We start from the raw sequence: 22,791 nt of genomic DNA, 5'->3' as shown, positions 1-22,791 counted from the left end.
CTTTATACTTTCTATTTCTTATTATTTAACAGAACCAATAATAGGTAAATTAGTCCACCTTATAGTAAGTGGCTACTACCGCCCATGGTTATCTGTAATCAATCCCAGATAGGATAAGAATATGACCTGAGGTTAGTTACAGATGAGATACTATCTCGTGGACAAAGTAGGAATGCCCGGGGTAAGTAAGTATGTTATACAGCGCTTAAAACTAGAATTTTGAAGGTGGTTGAGCCATCTGTGGCTCGATTCCGGCGGCACCACCGCCACACCTATTTCTGCCTAATAACAGGAGTGTTAAGCGTTTCAAGGGTATATCTATAAGCGGTAACAACCTCTTACCATTAGGTATACTGTATGCTGCTCCCATATTTAGAAAACATATTAATCAGACATTTGTACTCACAAGCAAAATCGATTAATAATAGCTAATTTCTAATATGCGTGAGCATCGTGCCTAAGGTCTGTATACGTCCGCATATGCATTTTGCATGCATTTCAGCTGTCAACACAAGATTTTACTGATCATCGTAAACTTCAATACGTGATAAGGGTACTACTCAATAAGGATACATTGGTAGCATTCGATTAAAGTCCCAAATATTTCTTTTTCAGAATGAAATTACAATTGACAATTATTTTAGGGTTCCATACCCAAAGGGTATTGGGATTGTATTGCTAAACCTCTATCTCTTGAACCTTAAAAGATAGACACTTATATTTTACAAAGTGTATACTGTGGCCTATTATAACTGAGGCAAACTTCGCCTTACACATCTGTAATGAACTATTTAAAGTCATACGTGAGGTCAATGACACATGCCTTGCTACCCCTGACTACTTGACACACCTAGTGTAGTGTACAAGTAGTGTTTACCACTTAACCTTACCGTACGTGCTAAAGTACTTTATTATGATAATTCTCTTGAGAAAGGAAAGTTCTTTTGTAGACAAACGTCAATAAATCATCATTGTCCCGTTTTAAACAGTGAGCTCTACCTTAAAATTAATTATTAATAGCTTAAGTTATTTACCATAAACAATCAGTTTTGTGCACGCATTTACGAATTAGTCACACATGTCATATTAGATAAGCTATTAAATTCCGCAATTTAATTAGTAAAGTTCAAAGTAATTAGCTTGACACGCAATTCCTTGAACTTTATTAGATCTGATAATGCAACTTGATGTCGAACTGATGCAAATTACTCATATTGTTATATAAAGAACAATAATAATATAATAAAAAACCTTAAGCGAAGTTAAGTACACATGAAGACCTATTTTATAAAATTTTGATGTTGTTAACGGTTTTTCTGAACTCCTATAAATCTCAGTTTCGTACAAACTTACATGTATAATAAGTATTTTTAGACTAACTTCAACTTTGTCTTTTTATTTAAAAGGATATAATTAATAATAAAATCTTTATTTCATAAAATAACACGACTTAGTACACAATGTTATTAGATGTTATTTTGAAGGTGGTAGAACCCTTTGAAGTTCGACTCCGGCGGCACCACCGCCACACCTATTTCTGCCTAATAACAGCAGTGTTAGGCGTTTCTGTGTTCCGTTTTGAAGGGTGTGGTAAGGGAGACATACTTTTTCAAGGCGTTCCAGCTTCGTCCTCAAGGTTAGCGTCGCATCTGTGGCTGACCTCAGCTAGGTATATTCAATCCTATCTGGGGTTGATTACAGATGTCCATGGGCGACCCTAGCCACGTACCATCAGGTGTACTGCATGCTCGTCTGCTACTCCTATATTATAATAATAAAAAAAACGTAGTATAAGTAATAATAAAGGATATAAATTTGGAATATTATTATTACTGTATTTATCTATTTATTTACATTTAATATTTTAAAATAATATTGCATTATCTATAAAGTTAATAATTATGATCAATATTTCATGCTTGTAAGACACGAATCTTAGAAAAAACAATAAAACTAGACCGAAACTAAACTTAATCCGTATCACTATCCAAAACATGACGTCCTAATCAGGCTATTAAACTTGGGATAAAAATAAATCACCCGCTGTCGATATATAACCGTTAAAATAGAGTATCCTTGTTAAATATATATAAATATAACTTCAATTTGTTTGTATATAGCTTTTTATTTAGTATAAATAGTGGTAGAGTTTAATTCTTATGTTATAGTATTCCTAAAGACTAAGAGGGTTTCAAATCAAAGTATAGATAGAGCTTCATGTTCACATGCAGAAAAATGTATAGCAAAACAGTTAGGGGCTGTCCTGGCGGTTGCTTCCGGCGTCACACAGGGATGTCACATTATTAAAAATAGCCTATGTAATTCATATCAAAAAGGCAAAAAAACAAGTTCTGGTACATACAACGAAAGGACATAGACAAGATTTCAAAACTTAAATGGTTTCAATAGTTTTCTTACTCAAGCGGTACAAACTTCAAATCTTGCCAAGGGTATGACCAACGACGCTGCTAACCAAGTATGGATTTGAAGACATTATGGAAAACTTAGCAAGTTAACTAAGAATTATTATGACTATGATGATGATCCTCAGTAATTGACTGACAGTCAATAATTGACAGATTATTTCATTTATGAAGACGAGCAGAGCCAGGGACATAACCTAGCGTAGAAAACAGACCTCGAGTCATAGCAACATGTTTTTTGATAGCACAAAAAGTACGTCAAAAGGTTGACGTGCCGACTAATCGATCGACTACGTACGATAAGCAACCGTTGAAGTCATCTTCTTAATTAGAAAACACATAGATCTAATAACTTAATTATGTTTTGCTTGGAACCCATTAGCTCTGTTCATCCGATAGGGGTAATGATTGGGAGTCTGACATGGTGTTGTTGCTACAAGTTTTTTTGGATGGAAGTAACAAACGAGCTTACAGTTCATCTGATGAGCAGTTGTCGCTGCTACTCATAAACATTGGTAATCAAACTGAAATAGGATTGAATTCAGGTCGGTCGCAAATGCGTTGCCCTGAAGACTGAAATTTCTACTTGAAAAAATCCTTCAAATCAGAAAACCGTGTATTTAATAGTTCTGTGATATGCCAGAAACAGTTGTGGCGGCAGTGCCTTCATAGTAGAACAGCGACAAGTCCTACTTCAATTAACTTGGCTAGCGTGTAACTACTAACGTCAATAAACTACTATCACTTTGCAAGGTATCATTCATGCATAATATACGACGAATGAAACTCCATAAGAGACATTTTATTCACTACAACATCACTAAAAATAAATAACTTTCGACAATGTAATAATGTTTTATAAACACTGATTTACTTATTTGAAATTATATTTTCGTAATACAAATAATATGAACGAAATTTAAATATTTATACGTTCACAGCGACATCTACCACAAAAATACCGAACTACATAAACATAACCGAGACATAACGGTAAGTAAAAGGCATATTCACGGTATGGCAATGTAGTTTCCTTTCCCCGCCACCCAAACATTGGCGGCGCTTGCGCATACTGTAATCGTTGTACGCGGTTTCACGTTTGAAGTGCATTTTATCAGTACTTTGATTCTTGTTACAGATACTTTGAATAACAAGATGTTAGGTACTTATTATATCATTATTTTACTACGCTGTTTATGAACTGTTACTTATAAAAACAAGCATAATAATATTAAAATTTGAAAATCTTTCTAGATAATCTTATATATATAATGCTCGTGTCACAACGTTAGTTACCGTACTCCTCCGAAACGGCTTTCCCCATTTTCACCAAATTTTATATGCATATTCAGTAGGTTTGAGAATCGTCTACTACTTATTTTTCATACCTCTAAGTGATAAGGGTTGTTCACCCTTATTTTTTTTTTTATTTGTATGGCAACACAACGTTTGCCGGGTCAACTAGTGTTTATATATTTTTTTCATCTTTAGCGTGAATTTTAGATGGAACTTAAATAATAAAGTTATAACATTGTATTTTCGAACTATCAATTTTGGACAAATGTAGGAAATACTGCACTTGAATTTGATTAACATTAATTTCACGAAAAAAAGGATGTTTCTTTTAAATAAAAAAAATACAAATCAGCCGAGTTTTTACTGAGTGAGTTATCCGATTCGGTAGTAAATTTACCGCAGAAACGTAATTGACAATTTTGTATGTGTCCCCGTAGGCGTATAGACACAAAATTAATGCGTTTATAAATAAATCCATAAGATGTTATAAGTTCTTCTCATTTTCGATGTAAGGAAGCCATCTTATTTTAATTTACAAAAAACCCTTATCAAGGTCATGAACCTTTTTTTATTTTTATGGCAAAATTTACTTAATTTAGGTGAAAGCCTTACCTTCTCTCCCGACGTTTCCTCTTCGAAGTGCTGGTCCCTTTAATGGTTCTGTATAAGGTCATCATCTTGACGTTTTAAACACAAAACACTGCACCACAAAACACACTTTATGTATTTTTCAAATCAAATATACACGTTTTGAACTTTGGAGAAATTTTCAACTACTAACATTATAACTTTAGAAAATCACTTTTGTTTTAAATATCACTTTCGCCACTTGGGTGTACCTGAAAACCAAAAGAATATTTAAAAATAAAATTGAAATACACGTCATGTTTTTAGTACCTATCTAAGTTTACAGATACATACGTATCTAAATTTTCAGCACAGGACTTAAATATTTCCGTCGCGCAATAAGATATATGAAAAAAAATGTACATTTTTAACACTACCGTTAAAATAAAAAATAAAAATAAAAGTCAACTAAAATTTTGAAATACGTTTAGTACCTTTAAGGGAATCGTAGACTATAGTCGGTACTGTGTTTGTCGTACTACGATATTGTCTAAGATTGTTCTGCGACACAGGGCCGCTGATGTCGGTGGTAGCTGGTCAAACAAGCCCTACCACTTTAACAATTGGAGCACAATTCCTTACAACTATAACTTAAATTTGAATTTAGTAACATTAGTAGTATTTATTAGCTGTTTCAAGAATGCCGGTAGTTACAAAATGTACGTCATTCGCTCCGATAAAATAACTCATTTACTTGCCTAACATGATTGAAATTTGACAATCTTAGAGGCAAAAATTACGAGTATCAAATTTCGATCTTTGGTATGCAAAGATTGGATAGATTATTTATTAATAACAGGCGTTATAGTTACTATTACACCTTATCTAGACTATATTATTAAGAACTAGCTGACCCGGCAAACTTTGTACCGCCTCAATATCTATTTATCAAATATATTTCATATTAAATATAGCCTATGTTACTCGTGGATAACGTAGCTTTCGAATGGTGAAATAATTTTTAAAATCGGTCCAGTAGTTCCTATTCATTACAATCAAACAAACAAACAAAGATTTCCTCTTTATAATATTAGTATAGATAAATATGTGTAGTCAAATATTGACCATTAAAATTAAGTAATACGTATTAATGGTGCTTAATTGCAAGTATCATGCAGCTTTTATTATGGCTATGGCTATGACGCGATTTGGCTCTTCGATGAACACCGGTCGATAAAACGACGATCGATCGGTGATAGAACCATCGTGGAAATCAGAGAAGGTCGTGGGCACAGGCGGTCGACATCGACTGCCATTCGACTGATGTCGATTCTATTGTCGATTGAAGGTATAGATCGATCGATTAGTGTAATAATTCACAGGTTGAACGTTCAATTGTGCCGTAGATTGATCAGTGGGTAGGCACCCTTAGGTACATGTCATTCAATATTATCATCACTGCATATGAATGCGTATTCATGTCACTTTGCTCGCTGAGGGCGGCAGTAGCTGAACCGAACTTTTCACGCTAGAGGGCGGCAGTAGCTCAACCGGTCCGTTGCCCCACTAACCGAATGCCTCCAACAATATCCAATTAGCATAACACTAAGCTCAGTTCGGTAATGTCGAGAAATTTGACCTTCCTACTTTCCTTATCGTTGGAATGTTTCAAGTTTATTTATTACAGACTCGCTTTTCTTTCGTAGGCATACCTGTATTTTTCTTAAACTTTCTTAGAAATATGCTTGATTAAGTTACATTTAAATAAAAAGATACAATAGAAAGTAGCTACATTAATGAAAAATAGTCAAATTAAATGACAATAATTTACGAATAATTGCAACAAATGTGTGTTCTCTCGAAATGTCTTATCTATTACTTAAATTTTATTTGCATAAGTTTTACGAAAAATATAATTGATATAATTAAATTAGCCATGGTGTATAAGACTCGAACTCTGATGCCAAATCTTCCATATTCTACTTATGTGTCTTTGAGTAATAAATCTTAACCGCATTAAAAGGAAAATATAATGCAAAATTACAAGCTTGGTAATCATATCAAATCTAAAACATAGATGAAACACATCGTAAATTCCTTATAGATCTTCATCACCGGTGGGACAGCGCCGACATCGGAATCAAACTGCATATCCGATGGAACTCGCTTTTCCCTAATAAAATATTCATGATGGCGGCCGCTAGAGACCAAACGAACTATAATTAGTTCAGCGCCGACGCCTACCGTCGCCGTCTGTGAGTTGATGCTAGTGACGTCATAAAATCTTATATCGCACATTGCCTATATTTTATATGTGTATTTATATTATGTGTATTTTTATTTAATTAAGAGAACCGAGCATGCATGGACATCTTATTTTCAGCTTAAAAGTCCTTACGGTACTGTGCGAAATACGTTTCTATTTATTATATTTCGTTTTATATAATAAATAATAGTATAGAAGCAGTAACAGACTCGTTCCAGGGGTACGGGATTCGAATCCCACATAGTGAAAAATCTACCTCGTACATCCCTGAGAGATCTTTGAAAAAATCTGAAAAGTACGTGAAAATTTCTAACGTTCAAATGAGACCCGAGTCCAGCAGTAAGGCATAAATTTGTAGTTGATTATCTTAAAGTCTATGATCTTGTTGCTTGTTATTGATATTGTACCCCACAATTGGAATTTCTTAATTGCTCTTAAATAATAACGTAGTATGTTGCAAATGATTGTAAATACATATATATGAATTGATTTCCTAAAATTTGGTCATCCTATTAATATTACATCAAGAAATAACCTCATTTATATTATTAATGTTTACACATAGTCTGACCTAAGACCTAGCCTCTCGTAGCTTTAAGAATTTCAACAAATAATGTTTATAGAAACAGTATCTAAATGCGCAATAGTTAGCGTTATTATTGCGCAGCTGTATATATTAAATACTAGAGAAATTGCTGCATTGCTCATTGATAAAAGCAAAGATTTTCCTTTGTCTGATCAAACAAAATATAAGTAAATACCCAATAAAATATTCTGCAATTTTTATAATAAATTACTCCCAAGGTTGAGTGTAACAACGTCACATTTATTTTATTTATATAGAAAAAAAAACTAAATTTGATAAAATGTTAAACGTACTTCGTCCATAGCTATGCCTGAATCGCTATAACATATGATTATTCAGCAATACTCGTAGTACAAAAAAGGTCTCATTCAAAGCCGGTAATACATTAGAGACTCCTCTGTTATCTTACTTTCTATCGTTTCATTTCAGATCTTTGTACTAGGCTTCATATAATTAAAGAACTACCTACCTACCTATTCTAACTAAATTTACTAGTATCTGTGGTACCTATGTGACTTTATAAGATTAAATCAAACAACATTAAATACACTTTGTCAAGTATGACCTATAAAGGATAAAGTTTAATGCAAAATACGTAGATATGCCATTGTATCAGGTGCCTATAAATTAAACACATCGTGCTGGCAAAGGAGTATCTACCTTGCTATTGCATTTATTATGAATAATTTACTAACTGTTTCACGCTGTTTCTCCCGCGTTTAAACACCATTAATCAAACTCATTGAATTGATCTCTCGCGTAAATGACAGCACATACTATAGATAGATCAAATTGAATTGAAATGACCAACTTACCATTTTTTATGAATTACAACCAACCAACTTACCATTTTTTATGGCTTATTATTTTTAAAATTTTCCCTAGATAGCGTGTTCAAACAACAACATCAAAATCCTACATCTGCATATTAAGTATACAAAGTATTTTTAGCAAATGTAATAATCGTGTGTACAAAATGTATGTGACCGCAGCGTATTTAGTTTTGAAACCAGTCAAACCTCGGGGCTGGAACGTTTAGCTCAAATTGAATGTTTCGAAATCGGTATCTACTGCGAAACCGGTATGTTTGGGATTTCGTACGCACTTACTTTGGTCCTAGTATCTAGGTAAAATCGAACACTATTTTTACATTGGAAATATAGAGCTATTAAGTGTGAATAATAAGACTTATCATCATCATCAATCCATTAATTGTCCACTGCTGGGCATAAATCTCCTTTCAGTGTAATAGTCTAGGCCATATTCCATCACACAGCTCAAATCCGGTTAAGTAGACTTCACACACCTTTGAGAACTCTTATTTTGTATTAACTCTCAGGCACGTATACTTCCTCACATATTTTCCTTTACCGTCAAAACAAATGATTGCGTTTTAAAACGCACTAACTTGGAGAAATCCTAAAACCGGATGCCTGGGACTAAAACTCAGGACTTCCATGTAAAAGGTCGTAATTACCAGTAAACTTTTACAGCTGCTATAAAATAGTACTATATACCTAAACCAAGTGAAGTAAAGCTGAATAAAAGATTATCGATTAAAAAGCAATCAATAGCCATTATTCGAATTATTGGCATTATTTTCACGAACAACTTAACAACGGTAACACTAGAACACATTTTTTTGGTTCTTGTAGGTTTTTTATGTTGGTATTCGTAACTATCGCTCATGAATCAATAATGCCAATCATCACATCAAACCTGTACTGTAATAGTAGCGAAGTAACGTATCTGTTTTACACTGAAGTCATTTGGACATGTTGTGAAACATGCACTTATGCAACTTGGAAAACATAAAATGAAAATTATACGCGTAAAATTTTATTTTATGATCAAGATAAATTTAAATTTGAATGTGGTTTCATAAGAAGACGCTTAATTAAAAATACTAAAAATAGTTCTTCAAGAAATAATACGCATAACTAGTTTAGAAAATTCAGTAAATTGCACCTAAATTCCCCCATAAAACAATATAGTAGGTAATAAACATCTACCGAAAATGATGCTAAAATTGATGAAACCGTTTAGTCTTCGACGTTACATAAATATATATTATAATATAGAAGTAAGTATATGCTATAACTTCACTTTTGAAAATAACGATTACTATTTTCCACAAAATCATAACCATCCCTTAGACATTTCATTTTAATATATAGACTATCCTTGCCACGAAACAAGATTTTTTTGTTCTTGTTGTGGTCGTAACTGTTAAATCCCTTTTTATAATCTTGAATCCTAATGTTAAGGCCATCAAGACAATTTACAAATACAATATGTAAAGGTTGATCTGAATTAGGTTTCATTGCAATTAATATCTCTATAAACTCTTATAACCAAAATAATCTATAATGACTAATCGTTATTCGAAATGGCCCAGAATTTCACGAATCCGAATTATTCAGCGCAAACTGGTTTGAATACGAAGTGTATATTCGCACAAGAATTACCAAAATTACATCTGAATTGATGCAATGCGGTGAGTAAGATGTTTCGCAATAGAAAGTCTGGTAAGAGCCTGACTCAGGGTCCGAACAAACGCAATACACCACGGTATCGTTGTGAACTGGTTTGAGTGCCTAGGATCACAAAGATATTGTTACAACTGTGAACTATTTATACCACTAATGCACTACACCGAAAAATAAATAATAAATCGTGAATTTAGTGGACGCATTGCCGTGCGTCTAGATTAGGACGAAAACCCGACTGCTTAAAATATAGTTTAAGTCATCGTCACAATTCAGACGAATCCAATGAACTTTCATACGTTAAAATCTCTCAAGCCGTTTGGGCTATTGGGCATGGCAAAGAATAAGATATACGCACATACGCTCGAAAAATATTAGGCACCATTCACAGTAGATTAAACAGAAGTGAAAAAACACACAGCACCACCAAACCTATCTATTCCCAAACTTTCCTCCTTGCTTTTTACAGTTTCCAATTTACAATATCAATTTCTTTTTTAAATATTTTATAGCACTAAACATCTCGTATACTATTTAACTACTAAGACAAATTATTTCATCTAGTTCTCGTAAACTTCTACTATAAAAAGCCTTTAAAATTCTGTCCACACGTCCAAACTTACGAGTGATTGAAAAGTAACAAATAGACAATCAGGGTCACTGACCACGAACAACTGTATCTACACTATCTATATCAAACAATAACGAATTTTATGTACAAGTCGTCCTAAGTACACGATTCTTAGTACAATCGTGAAGGAGTGTCGAAAGCAATAAAGGCCAAGTTACTGTGCCACGATTAATATTCGGATGACGTTTGAGCATCCTGACTCCCTGATTCGAATATATTCAATGACAAACGTATCTTGGACTTTCCGAAGTATAAACATATATCAAGATCGAAGGTCGAAACAATCTGGCAACTAGTTATGCCTCAGTTGCATCATTTCAAAGGAAATGAAGTTCGAAAATGTAAGAGCCTTAGGATGTTACGATACGATTGATTCGTTATCCTATTATTACATCGTTTTTATACCTAATTCAATTAAAACAGGAATTTGATTATCATGTATCTCCATTATAATTAGATTCCTTGTTGAAAAAATGTTTTCATAATTCATCAACAACGACATACTAATTGAACAAAATCAATCATGTATTTATTAAAACGAAACTGTGCATGTAATTTGCTTAATATTGAATACTTCTTTATGTATATTACGTTGATTTTCATAACCGTATAAATTACAAAAAGCAGACTGAATAATGTTACTAATTCGTTAATGCAACGCATCTGTGGTCGACTTCAGATAGAACTGTATTTCAATCTGGTCCATAGGCGGCAGTTGCACCTTTATCATCATGTGGACTGCATGTTGCTTAATAAAATAGACAATATGTGTGTGTGTATTTATTAAACATGACATATCAGGGAATTTCCACAATCATTGTGAATGAAACTTCCATACAAAAGACACGAACTTACTCATCATGTTATTTTGTCAAGTGTATAGTTGGAAACCACTTGTTAAATCCGTTAAGCCGAAAAAATGATCCATTGAAACTTAAGTGTCACTACACTTTGCTCAAGTTATTAGCATTTACAAGGATCTAGTAAGTTTTAAGATAAGGTTTTCTACAGTGTCGGTAAATAATAAAACTGTATAGAAATGAAGGTACATAGTTACGACTTTAACTTTAACCAGGCTAGTGTTGCTACTGTTCTGCTTTCCTTTTTTGTTTGAAGTAGAAATCAAAAAGTAAACAGCTCTAGGAAATCGTCCCACTGATATTCAAACACACACATTTTACTTCCAGAGATTACCCCCAACTGAAAGAGAAACGCCTACTAAACCGGCAATTCTACAAAATCTATATCTTCCGTAAAACAAAATGGAGATATACAAATCGAAAACTTCGAGAACTTCACGGACAAAGAAGAAAACACGAATTTTCTCTATACCAATATCCCTAATCCCTTATGCCCTCTAAAAACCAAAAAAAAATCAACTGATAAGATCAATCATAACAAGACAAAACATCCCAAAACAATGTTTACGGTGATCATTGTAACAACGTAATTTCGCTTTCGACACAAGTATAGAAGATCGGTAATGCGCGAACATATGGCAAATAAATCGCCGGCATTTCGTTAGCCCCATTACGAGTACGGTCCGCAAAACCGTATATAGAGATACCGGTTTTTGGTTTTAAGGTGGTCACTTCGCGATGATGTTAGGCTTTTAAAATAAACGCTAATTGACATTTACAACAAGGTTATCGAGTTACGTTAAATAGACTTTGAATAGAATAAGATGACCAAAAAATGTTAAACTTGGAAACGGATTTAAATAGTCATCTATTTGTTTGTGGTCTTAAACTTCAAATTAAAGTTTTATTTGGAAAGACGTACTAAGCTCTGATTAAAATTACATTTTGATTCATTAGAAACAATGAACAAAATTTTTACAAGTGCTATATTCTTTTTACGTCCCACTGCAAGATGGGTGGTGGGGAGCACGAACGAAAAGTGCAAAGTACGTTTTACAAATAAGTAAAATTATTTTTTTAATTTTATAATATCAAACGCGCTTCTTCCATTATACACAAAAAATCATACGCAATAGAGAAAAAATATGCACCTTTATATTGGCCAATACAATCATTATACATGTATGTATGTATGAATATAATAATAATAATAATCTTAATTGTACCCAATATAGTACACAAAAATAAGAACATACAATTTAGGACGATACAAAAGGCGGCCTTATCGCTAACACAGCTATTTCTTCCAGGCAACCTTAAGGTGAGGAGTTAAAGAGGGGATGAATATAAAGAATAGGTAGGTAAGAATATGTGTACGTATTTCATATAACTTTTGCTCCGACCGTACATAACAACCCGTTGGTCACTTTCGATGTTCCTTGCGCAATTCACATCAGCATCCGATGACATTCCATATTTCCATTCATGATTTTCGATTCGCCATTTTTTTGCAATCACTGTTGCTAAGCTATTTTTTTTATATTGTTTTTTATGATTATTCATTGAAAACGTTACGTTACCGATTAAAAATAATATTCAATACTCAAAGGTTTTCTGTAGCCTAATTACTATGGAAGCCCACGCATTTTTAGACTTCATTATTGCATATTTTAGCGTAATTAGCAAATCTCACATCCAGCTAAATTACTTCCGTGAAAGTTCAGTCGATATAAATGTAGCTGTTTCTAAAATACTTATATTTATTTTGGGTACACATCAGTATCTATTAAACAATAGTAAATTTAATTCATTCATTGATTTATACTATATTTAATTCTTAATGAATTATATTTAATTATATTGTACACCTAGGTACTATGACGAGATACAGTCATAGTTTTTACTCATTAATCAATAATTTGCAAAAAACTGTTTCCATACAACGCTATTCTTTTTATTCGCATCACGTATCCATCTTTTTTCGTGTACCATTTAACCTTGAACATAATCATGACACATACTAAGTATTTCGAAAATCACTTCTGTATTTGCTCGACCTCATTCATATTTGTTAAAGGCGTCAACCAACCTCAATGAACAAACTCGAAGAACTATTTGACAGTAAACAAATGTATGTACAACTATACAAAGCTACTACATTGTAGTAACTACAAAGATTTTATACTGACCATGGTTTTTAGAAACCTTTTTGTTCTTTTTATGAAGTTTTAATTTCTTGTAAAGTTTTTGATGTATGAACTCTATCAATCCACAGTGGCAGTAACGTGTTAGATTAAGGTGAGTGGCTACACCGCTCTCAGTTTGCTAAGAAAGCTAATTCCAATAGCAGGAAAGTAATGGATTCTTAATGCCTTTTACACTCATATCCCTATACAAAGATGCGGTACTGCTGAGGCTGTGGGATTAACACACCCTGACGGAAAAAAATAACAAATTTCCTATTTAATTTTCTGCCTGACACGCGTGTGTATCTAACAGAACCTGGAGCCATCGGCCAAATCGAAGTAATGACCACAGACTCCTACGGGTCATCAGTACTTAATAGATTTTTGTTTATTGATAGGCACGCGCTTGGCCTCGATCTCGCCTGATGTTAAGCTTTGATGAGGTCTAAGATGTGCCACGCTTGCCTAGAAGTAGCCAATTCACTCTTGATTTGAACACTCCATGATTATATTTATCGGGAAACACAGAAGTCGGCAGGGCATTCCACTCCTCGGCGGTTCGTATGAGAAATATCGAAGCAAAACTTTTCGTCCGAACCAGAGGAAGGTCGACTTGATAGGGGTGGTAGGCTTCAGTGCGTCTAGACGTCCTAAGGTAGAATGGTACCGCTGACATGTCTTGGTTTCCAGGCAAATTGTAAATAATTACCTAAATTTCTGATAATAAAAGAAACGTCTTACTTATTAGCAAATCAAATATTAATTAATTGAAATGCTTAAGTAAGTCGTCCAAAGAGTTGCATAAGTTTTGATTGAATCGTCTGCATATTTGCGTAATTCCAATTCACACGTAGCTAATGGCTTTATCAAATCCATTAAATTATACGCAAGATGTGTGTACACAATTTTAGAAGGTTTTATGAATGAATGTAACGAAATGAGCGTAGAGTCCATCCAAGTGGTCATTGCCGCCCTCGAGCATATATGGTCAAATCACAAATAGGCTGAATTACTTAATGAGGTCGATTACAGATGCGTTGCTACTTTTGAGAACTACATTGAATTCTGGGTTCTGTAAGTAGGTACGCTCCATTGCCAAACCATTTAAAACAAAACTAAGGAGTCCTTAACACTGCTATTATAGCACAAAAACTAAGGTAGCAATGATGCTATCGAGAAGAACCACTACCAAGAAGCATGCTCCTTACTTCGGCTTTATTACCTTCAAATATTTCATTTTTTGCCATTTGACTACGCAAGCCTCAAAGTATAAATGTTACTTGTACTACAAAATTCACCTAATCCTACAAAATATGACCAGTACAAAAGACTTCAACGACAAAGGTTTATGTAACACATAACATAATACATACTTACGCAGAATCGATGCATTGTGACTTCCTTCATATTATTTCCGATATATTATACGCAAAGAAAGCGATTGTGAACCAACATTTCTTACAGATAGTCATATACGAGAAATATGTTAGTTAATTAACTGTACTTGTGTTATATACGTCAATTATAATATTAAAATTCATTATTTTTAAGTGCAATTAATTTACGTAACGAAAGAAAAAGTTCAGTTAGTCACACACTTTTATATTGGTATGTTATGCTAAAATTAAATTTATATTTATTATATTAAACTAAATTTAAAACATAGAAATGAAAATATTTACAGTAATCAAAAAAAATAACTAAAACTATAATAAATAAAATAAATGAGCCAGAACGCTGCCCCGCGGTAGTGTACCCAAGACACTAGCAGCATTACCTCGTTGTATGGCCAAACTTATTTGTTGACCGAGGTAAGCTCCAGCTCTTGGGTCACCAGAGGTCTCAATCAAGCGCGAAGACAATTCTTTATAAAATTTCTTCGCTTCTGGTCCCCACGGTCCCATCGTCTCAACTGCGAAGGGCACAAATATATATTTCTGTGAAATAGCAGCATATTTGCGCCGCTTCACAGCCTCCGCAGATTCGGCCGCCGCAGCAGCACGCATCGAGATAAATATATAGATAAATATTACCACTTCTAAACATTTTGTGTAAGGGGATCGGTAATATTATTTACACAATATCCATATTAAAACTAAACATGCAATCAATATAATAATGTATTTCTTATGTGAATATTACTAAAAGTTTATAATATAATATGACTCATCGATTTGTTAAATAAAGTAGATATTAAATATGCGAATTTTACGAATATTATGGTTACCTCAATAAATTAAAATGTCTAATCGCTTATAGTTTTATGGCCAACGCAAATCTTATTTTAAAATACGTTAAATATTTATCGTGACATAACGCGGATTTGATACCTTAAGGTCATCGAGTAAAAAACGATGACCTAGTGGTCATTGGATGGTGAGGTCATTATGACCCTAACAATATTATAATTATATTTACATGAATACGACATCCACAGCTTCATGTTAAAGAATACCTACATATATTAGTTTTCAATATGAAATCTTTTATTCAAATACCTGAGCAATTGGTAACCAAAAAAAAAAACTATATAGGACGGACTATAAAAACCTTTTAGATGAAACATGAAATAAGCAATAAATTTATAGGTAGTAAAACCAAAATCTTACTACGCTACGCTACTACTACATTATACTAATTTAAAAATAATAAATAATCTATTGATATGGTTTCGGATTTTTTTATAAACATTTTGACATGGCCTATAAAACCTGCATACCACATAATTCTCATCGTCATAAAATAGATAATTTAAACAATTTTTTATAATTTAAATAATATACCCTTTTCTTAATTTTTACGCATATCGTTATCATAATTTGTGAAATAAAAACAACAAAAAAAATTACTTACCAAAAAAAATGTAACAAGTCCCCAAAATAAGTGCGCGAAATTCAACACGCACTCGAAATTCAAAATTCACTTCACCTAGCTGTCAAACATTAAAATGCACTACCAAAATATTCAAGAAAGAAAATTCAGCCAAGCGATCGAGAAAATTTCGTGCGAACGCGAATTTTTTCAAACTTCACCTTTATCTTTCTTCGAAATAAAGCACAGAATCGCGTGGCGTTATTTTAACGTGCGTTACGATGATGCGCGCGCGTGTAACGTGTTGGCGGCGTCATGTGTGCCGTTGGTTTGCGCATGCGCACCTGTATTCGCCCACAGCCGACCAAAAGTGGGTGACATAGAATTTTAACGTGATGTCCAAAAGTTAAATGTATTTTAATAAAAAAATAGACAAGAACCATTTTGGCCAAATAATAAAATGAAGGAAAAAATTTCCTTCATTTTATTATGCATGCAAATTTGTCTATGCCTTTTTTTAAATATCGTTTTCTCCTGTGATAAATTGACCTGCTATTTTTTTTTTTTATATGCAGAGGATATATATTTTTGATTCATTTATAATATTTGTCATAATATATACATACTAGCGTCAAAAATACAAGTAAATGAAAGTTTATAGCCTATATAAATATGTACAGTATACCTAGTGTTATTTAATGGATCCATTTTCTCCGGTTTGATATTTTCAAACAAAACAGCTCTGATTTTAAGCAAAACAGTTGCCCTAAGTCCATGACCCGTTATCCTGCTTGGTTCTATACTCTAAATTCTTCCTACTCGTAAGTTAATACGAGTAATATTGTAAATGTTTAGTGTAGTGTATTCTTTCTTCTACTTTCACAGGGGTTTACACTTAGGAAAATGTAGAGAAAAATTAACAACTACCTACTTCAGAAGTTTATATATAAAGATTTCCCCATATCTTATAGCTCAAAATATCTCAGACTAACTAATAAATATGAAGGCAATTCATGCAACCAAGTATAGTATAATCAAAACATAATCCAAATATAATAATAGTCCCTGAGTGCTTAGCGCATGCATCTTCAACAAATTAATTTTCATCCGGCCATGACCTCGTCAAGTCGCCTAAGCTTCGCCTACAGCACAACCTACATTGACTATACTGACTTAGCACAAAGACTTTTGAAATATATAAAGAAGATTATACGTGGAGTCAACCTCCGTACAGTATAGGCATATGAAACGAGCGTCTGTCCGTAGTATTAATGTTCGCAGTCGATGAAAATTTATTATCAACTAAGATATGCCAAATAAGATAAATCAAAGACTATTAAACATATTCTAGTCCCCCTTGAGGTCAGTCTAAGATAAATTCATAGATTTTGTTAACAATGCAGTTGACTGCAAAGACTCATAGAGCCAGCACTATTTTGATTATCGTTCTTTAGTTCTCCGGGCGGCGATAAATTTGTGATTGACTTCAGCTAAAGTGAAAGCCTTGTTTGGAGTAATTACGTATTATTTACAGGTGACACTGGCCGCTTACCACCAGATACACTGCTTTCTCATTTTATGATTTTAGACTAAAATTATCGCGGAATTGAGACATTTTATTAAATTATATTTATATTATTAAAATAAAATGCTTTCTCATTTATTTTGCTACTTATATAATACAGAAACGTCTTCACCTAAGCTCACTAACCCGACCAATATGTACCGACTTCTAGAGCCTCTACATTGTAGAGCGTATTTAAATACTAAAATAAAAAAAACAGTCTCATGCTCATGAAGTCATCCGAGCCGAACATTCAATCACCACTTGTCAATGCTCGTTATATGAGCTATCACGCTTTCCTAGTAATTGTCCGCAGTCCGATGATAGCCGATGATTACCGATTATTGCCGATTATCTGCTAACCACACTACTCGTTTAATGAATGGTGCGAAAGTTCTCCTAATGGTGTAGTAAAAAATATTGTGCAATCATTTATACTAGTATCATTGTTTAGACCCGATTTGCAGTCGTACATTGTATTAGATGTTTTATGAGATACCTATGAATATTAATTCATATCTCAACGACTACGAATATTTTGTTTTACCTGGGTGTGTAATTGTTGATGCATCTATTAGTGCTTAAGACACTTAGAATGTATTTCATCATCATCAACCCATTATTGTCCCACTGCTGGGCACGGGTCTCCTCTCAGAATGAGAAGGCCATAGTCCATAGTCTACCGCGCTGGCCAAGTGCATATTGGTAGACTCCTTGGTATCTTTGAGATTTTTATTAATAAATCTCTCAGGTTTCCTCACGATGTTTTCCTTTATCGTTTAAGCAAGTGATAATTAATTTTTAATACGCACATAATTTTGAAAAATCAGAGGTCGGCCTGGTATTTGAACTTCGGACCCCTCGATCGAGAGGCCGAGTTTTTTAACCACTAGGCTATCACTGCATGTCTTTACCAACAAATAAATTGAGTGCACGTTTTGATCATATAATTACTTTGTCCACACTTTGGTTTATAGCTAGGATTCGATAACAATTGACTACATATCACATGTAACGAAATTATGTAGAGATGACTCATCACACTATCAATAAACTATCGTGGCACGCGTGCAGGTGGAACGCACGTACTGGAATACGCACGCGCGACTGGAAATGCGTCCCATCGTTTCATACCATACAAGGGTCATAAAGAGACTGAAGCGAATTTAGTGATATATACAACATGCATAAATATGGGTGGCAAGAAAAGCGCCCTGAAAACGTGTCTACGGTCTGAGAAATCGAATACCCTGTTCTTTTTTGTTTTTTTACTTAATGCGACCCTAAAGTACGATTGAGAAATTCACGTAACCCAACCAATCCAATTACAGAGCGGGTGTCTTTTCGTAACTTGATATCTCACAATTAAGAGAAATACCATAGTATGTTTTTATAGCATTTTCCAACCGGTTTTTTAACACAAATACCAAAGCGACATTGCTTTAGCGTTACATGAAGTGGCCCGTATCGAATTATTTAATTAATTTATTAAGTGAAGCGTGAACTTTGTCGAAATAGAGATATTATCTCTTTGTTCTTCATGCTTATTGTTGCGTCATACTTATGCGTTTAACATTTTTTCATAGTTTGAAAGCTAAATTTGTATTGTCTGTAAGCTGCTAGCCATTTGATATTCCTTAGCTGGGTAACGACACTCTTCTATACAACAGAGGCCTAAAATATACATCATGATAAATAATTGCATTACTATAAAATATCTAGGTAATATTGATTTGCAACTTATTATTTCAGCAATATGTTAACGATCGAAAATCATAGCAGAACAAAATAAAAAAAAAATACCACGATTTAAAATTAACGAGTTGAAAACTAAATTTATAAGGCTTGGGCACACATTCATTCATACGTACTTCGATAGGCGCCTGGCCGAGAGGTAACGGGAACCAACCTTATTTGGACGGTAACCGCTAAACTAGCGTAGCTATCGTACTCTATGTGTAACATAGGCAGATATAATGATTCATTCGGTCCCAATTTATAAAGTTTGAATGATATTTTAAATGAGATTCAAAAGTATTTGAAAGTAGCTTCGATTAAATCCATTTAAGTTGGTAGAGTCAATGGTGTTAGAATCCTTTGGACTTTGTCTGCGATGTCGCCACTACCAAATTTCACGTTATTATTAAATGTTTTTAAAGTGAACAGGTCGTAGCTTTTCACTGATTGTTGATCAATCAGTGTTAAAAATGTTTAATACATTAGTGTAATTATTACAACACAAATTATATATTTTTATATAAATTCTTGTAGTAAACGAGCTTATAGGTAGTCCGTCTGATGGTAAGCAGCCACTGCCCTTATGGAAATTCAAGTTACACAGTTATATCAGCCATGTCACTCAAGTGGACTAAGATGTCTCACTATACTGCCTCATAATATGTCAATAATAATAAAAACTTCATTATATTACTTCAACTTTCATTTATTTACCATCCTTTTACAGGCATACATAAATATTATTATGTTGAATAGCTACGCACCGATTCTAATTAATCATTAATCAACGTTACCTACTACTAAATCAAGTTTCTTTATGTAATGTTTGAAATATTACGACTGTTATACGACTGTATTACGTGCATAATTCCGATACAAGTAATAATGTTACTCAAGCCGCATAATACTTAGAACACCCGATATAAAGGAAGCACTATTAAAATTGTTGTTTAAAACGTTAGGGGACAAAATTTTATTTTTTTAGGAATAGAAGTTTTAAAGTATTAAGCATGCACATAATTTAATGATAAGTAATAGCCGCCCATAGTTATTTGTAACCTACGAGTACTCCAGATAAGTTTGGACTCATAATTAAGATAAAGCATAGTTGTGTTATTAATCTTGAGAACTAAGTCAAAATGCCTCTTTTAAATGTCTCACTTACCACATCCTTAAAACCTGAACCGAGAAGAGTAGGTAAGTATTAGATAAACACTTCGACATACACAACACTTCACAAATTTCATTTAGCGCGGAGATTACGTGCAGTCACTTTCGCACCTACCATTAAACGTTGTCCTAATTAGTAAACACTTTCTAAAAGTGTATACTGTATTATGTTATTAGACACCTAGTTCTAAGTTGTAAATTTTGTGCAGAAGTTATTGTGAAAAATGAAAATTGCTCATTATTACGGGTATCAAGCATACCTTTATTATGAACTGTAAATAACTTATTAACATAGTACAACATTGTGTTGAACTAACAAAGTTAAACACCGTAAAGGTAGTGTTAACTAGTTTCGACCACTTTCCCCGACAACCGCTGGGCTGCTCGGTTGGGTGCACCCGTGTTCAGATAAACGTCAAAAACATTATTTATGATGTGTATAAAGATGACAGACGAGCTGCCATGCTATTCTACAAATTGTTTTATTATTACCGAAACAGAATTCGTAGTAAAATATGAAATCTGGAAATAAACAGTGCCGGTACGGGGCGCCGCACTTTCGAGTGTTGATTACATTATAATTTGTAAAAAGTCTGGCATACCGTATGATATGTATGTAAAGTTTCATTTCTTTTCACTTGTCTCATAGTTTTCGATAATAAGTAATAATGTATCGACATTCTAACTTATCCACAGAATAGCACTACTGGCTGTCGGTGCGAGGTGGATTACTATCTATAGGGTACCAATCTACAGTACAGTATCTATCTCTCACATCGCCACTAAACCTGCACCGCTTAATCAAAGTTATTAATACAACGAAATACAAAAACATTTTACATTCTTAATTGAATAAACACCTAAATTGAATAATATGCGTTAAATATGGAATAACTCAGTGTTTAATTAATCTAATGAATGCAATCTAGATGCGTAGTGTACTGATTGTTTTATGTATCCGTTAGTTAAATGTATAATATCGCAACAATGTTCAGAGAAATCGCTAACCTTAACCGACTTGTCTCACTACACAAAGGTAAACGATAAATAATATTTATTACAAATAACAAATAATCGCTTTCTATTAGTGTTACACGAAAGAAGATAGTTCATCGATTATTATGTAAGCGGTTATAGCCTTGTGGTTAGAAACTCGGCTTCTCAATAGGGGTTTCGAGAGGCAAATCCTATGTCTCTGATTTTTCAGGTTAGGTATGTGTTAATTACAAATTATTTATCGCATACTTAAATGTTGGGGAGCCCAAGAGAGTATTTCAGGAGTGTCTCGAGCGCGGCAGACTAAGGTATGGGAGATACCTTAGACTCTGTAGAGTATCCTAAACCATAAATGAGTTTTCTATATTGGGGGGTTTGCACAATGAAAAAAATCGATCACTGGACATGCTCTAGCGCGGTCAATCTTCTTTTTAATATAAATGAAATAATGCTAGAAAACGGGAAACCTCATAATCTGCCGATTACCACATGTCAAAGTAGTGAAAAAAGTTAATTTGAAAAACAAAACACCATGTATTATTATGATATCTGATAGTGTCACTATTAGCATGAATCCCTGAGAAGTAATGATGTATCACAAACTAAAGGAAAGGTAAATTTTTAGGAAAATACATTATTCTTCATACATTCTCATACTTTTTTTTCCAAATCGTCAGAATAAGAAAACCCCCGCTGAATCGAAAAATATCATATAACCTTTTCGTCATTCTAACGTCTAATCTACAAAATCTTATAGGTCCCAATGACTCTCGAGTTTGTACACATTTAGCATCGTGGGCTCCCCTACTATAAACGGGAAAAAACATGAGTTATTAAATATATGTTTTCAAGGGTGTGTGATGTCTACTAATTCGCACTTTACTAGTGCGGGGAATTATAACCCGAAAACCCTAGGGCCCGTGCCCAGCAGTGGGACTAAAATAGTTGACTAGCATATTTAATTCTGTACCTACGTAGCAACGTAGCTACGTGCTGAACGGTAGCAATATTTTCCATGCTTAATTTCAAAGTTGAATGATTTAGGACGAAACTTAAGATTTATCAATGCATACTATTTAATGCTAAGAAAATGCCTGTACCTAGTCCCTCGTCTAAAGGAATATTTTAAAATGCCATGATTTTTTTTATGAATACATCACATTGGTAATCCAATCATTTATCTCATTACAAATACTAATAGCATGTAGG

General features: G+C 33.6%; 1 protein-coding gene across 1 annotated transcript in view; it reads right to left on the bottom strand.

Moving 5' to 3' along the window:
- The window catches only part of exp (expansion), a 204,575-nt gene extending 188,141 nt beyond the window's left edge, over positions 1 to 16,434 (bottom strand). Inside the window, exons 1-2 of the mRNA XM_073084088.1 lie at positions 16,158 to 16,434; positions 4,332 to 4,558 (exon numbers count right to left, since the gene is read on the bottom strand). Coding sequence (XP_072940189.1) covers positions 4,332 to 4,396 — 65 coding nt within the window. The 5' untranslated portion in view covers positions 4,397 to 4,558; positions 16,158 to 16,434. The remainder of the gene's footprint in view (positions 1 to 4,331; positions 4,559 to 16,157) is intronic.
- Positions 16,435 to 22,791: the final 6,357 nt, after the last annotated feature.

Source organism: Epargyreus clarus, unplaced genomic scaffold (genome assembly GCF_041222505.1).
Source record: "Epargyreus clarus isolate Ecla_fem2 unplaced genomic scaffold, WU_Ecla_fem_2.2 ptg000003l, whole genome shotgun sequence".
NCBI classification, from domain to species: Eukaryota; Metazoa; Arthropoda; class Insecta; order Lepidoptera; family Hesperiidae; genus Epargyreus; species Epargyreus clarus.
The sequence above is the reverse complement of the archived record's forward strand: the minus strand, read 5'-3'. Positions and strand labels throughout refer to the sequence as shown.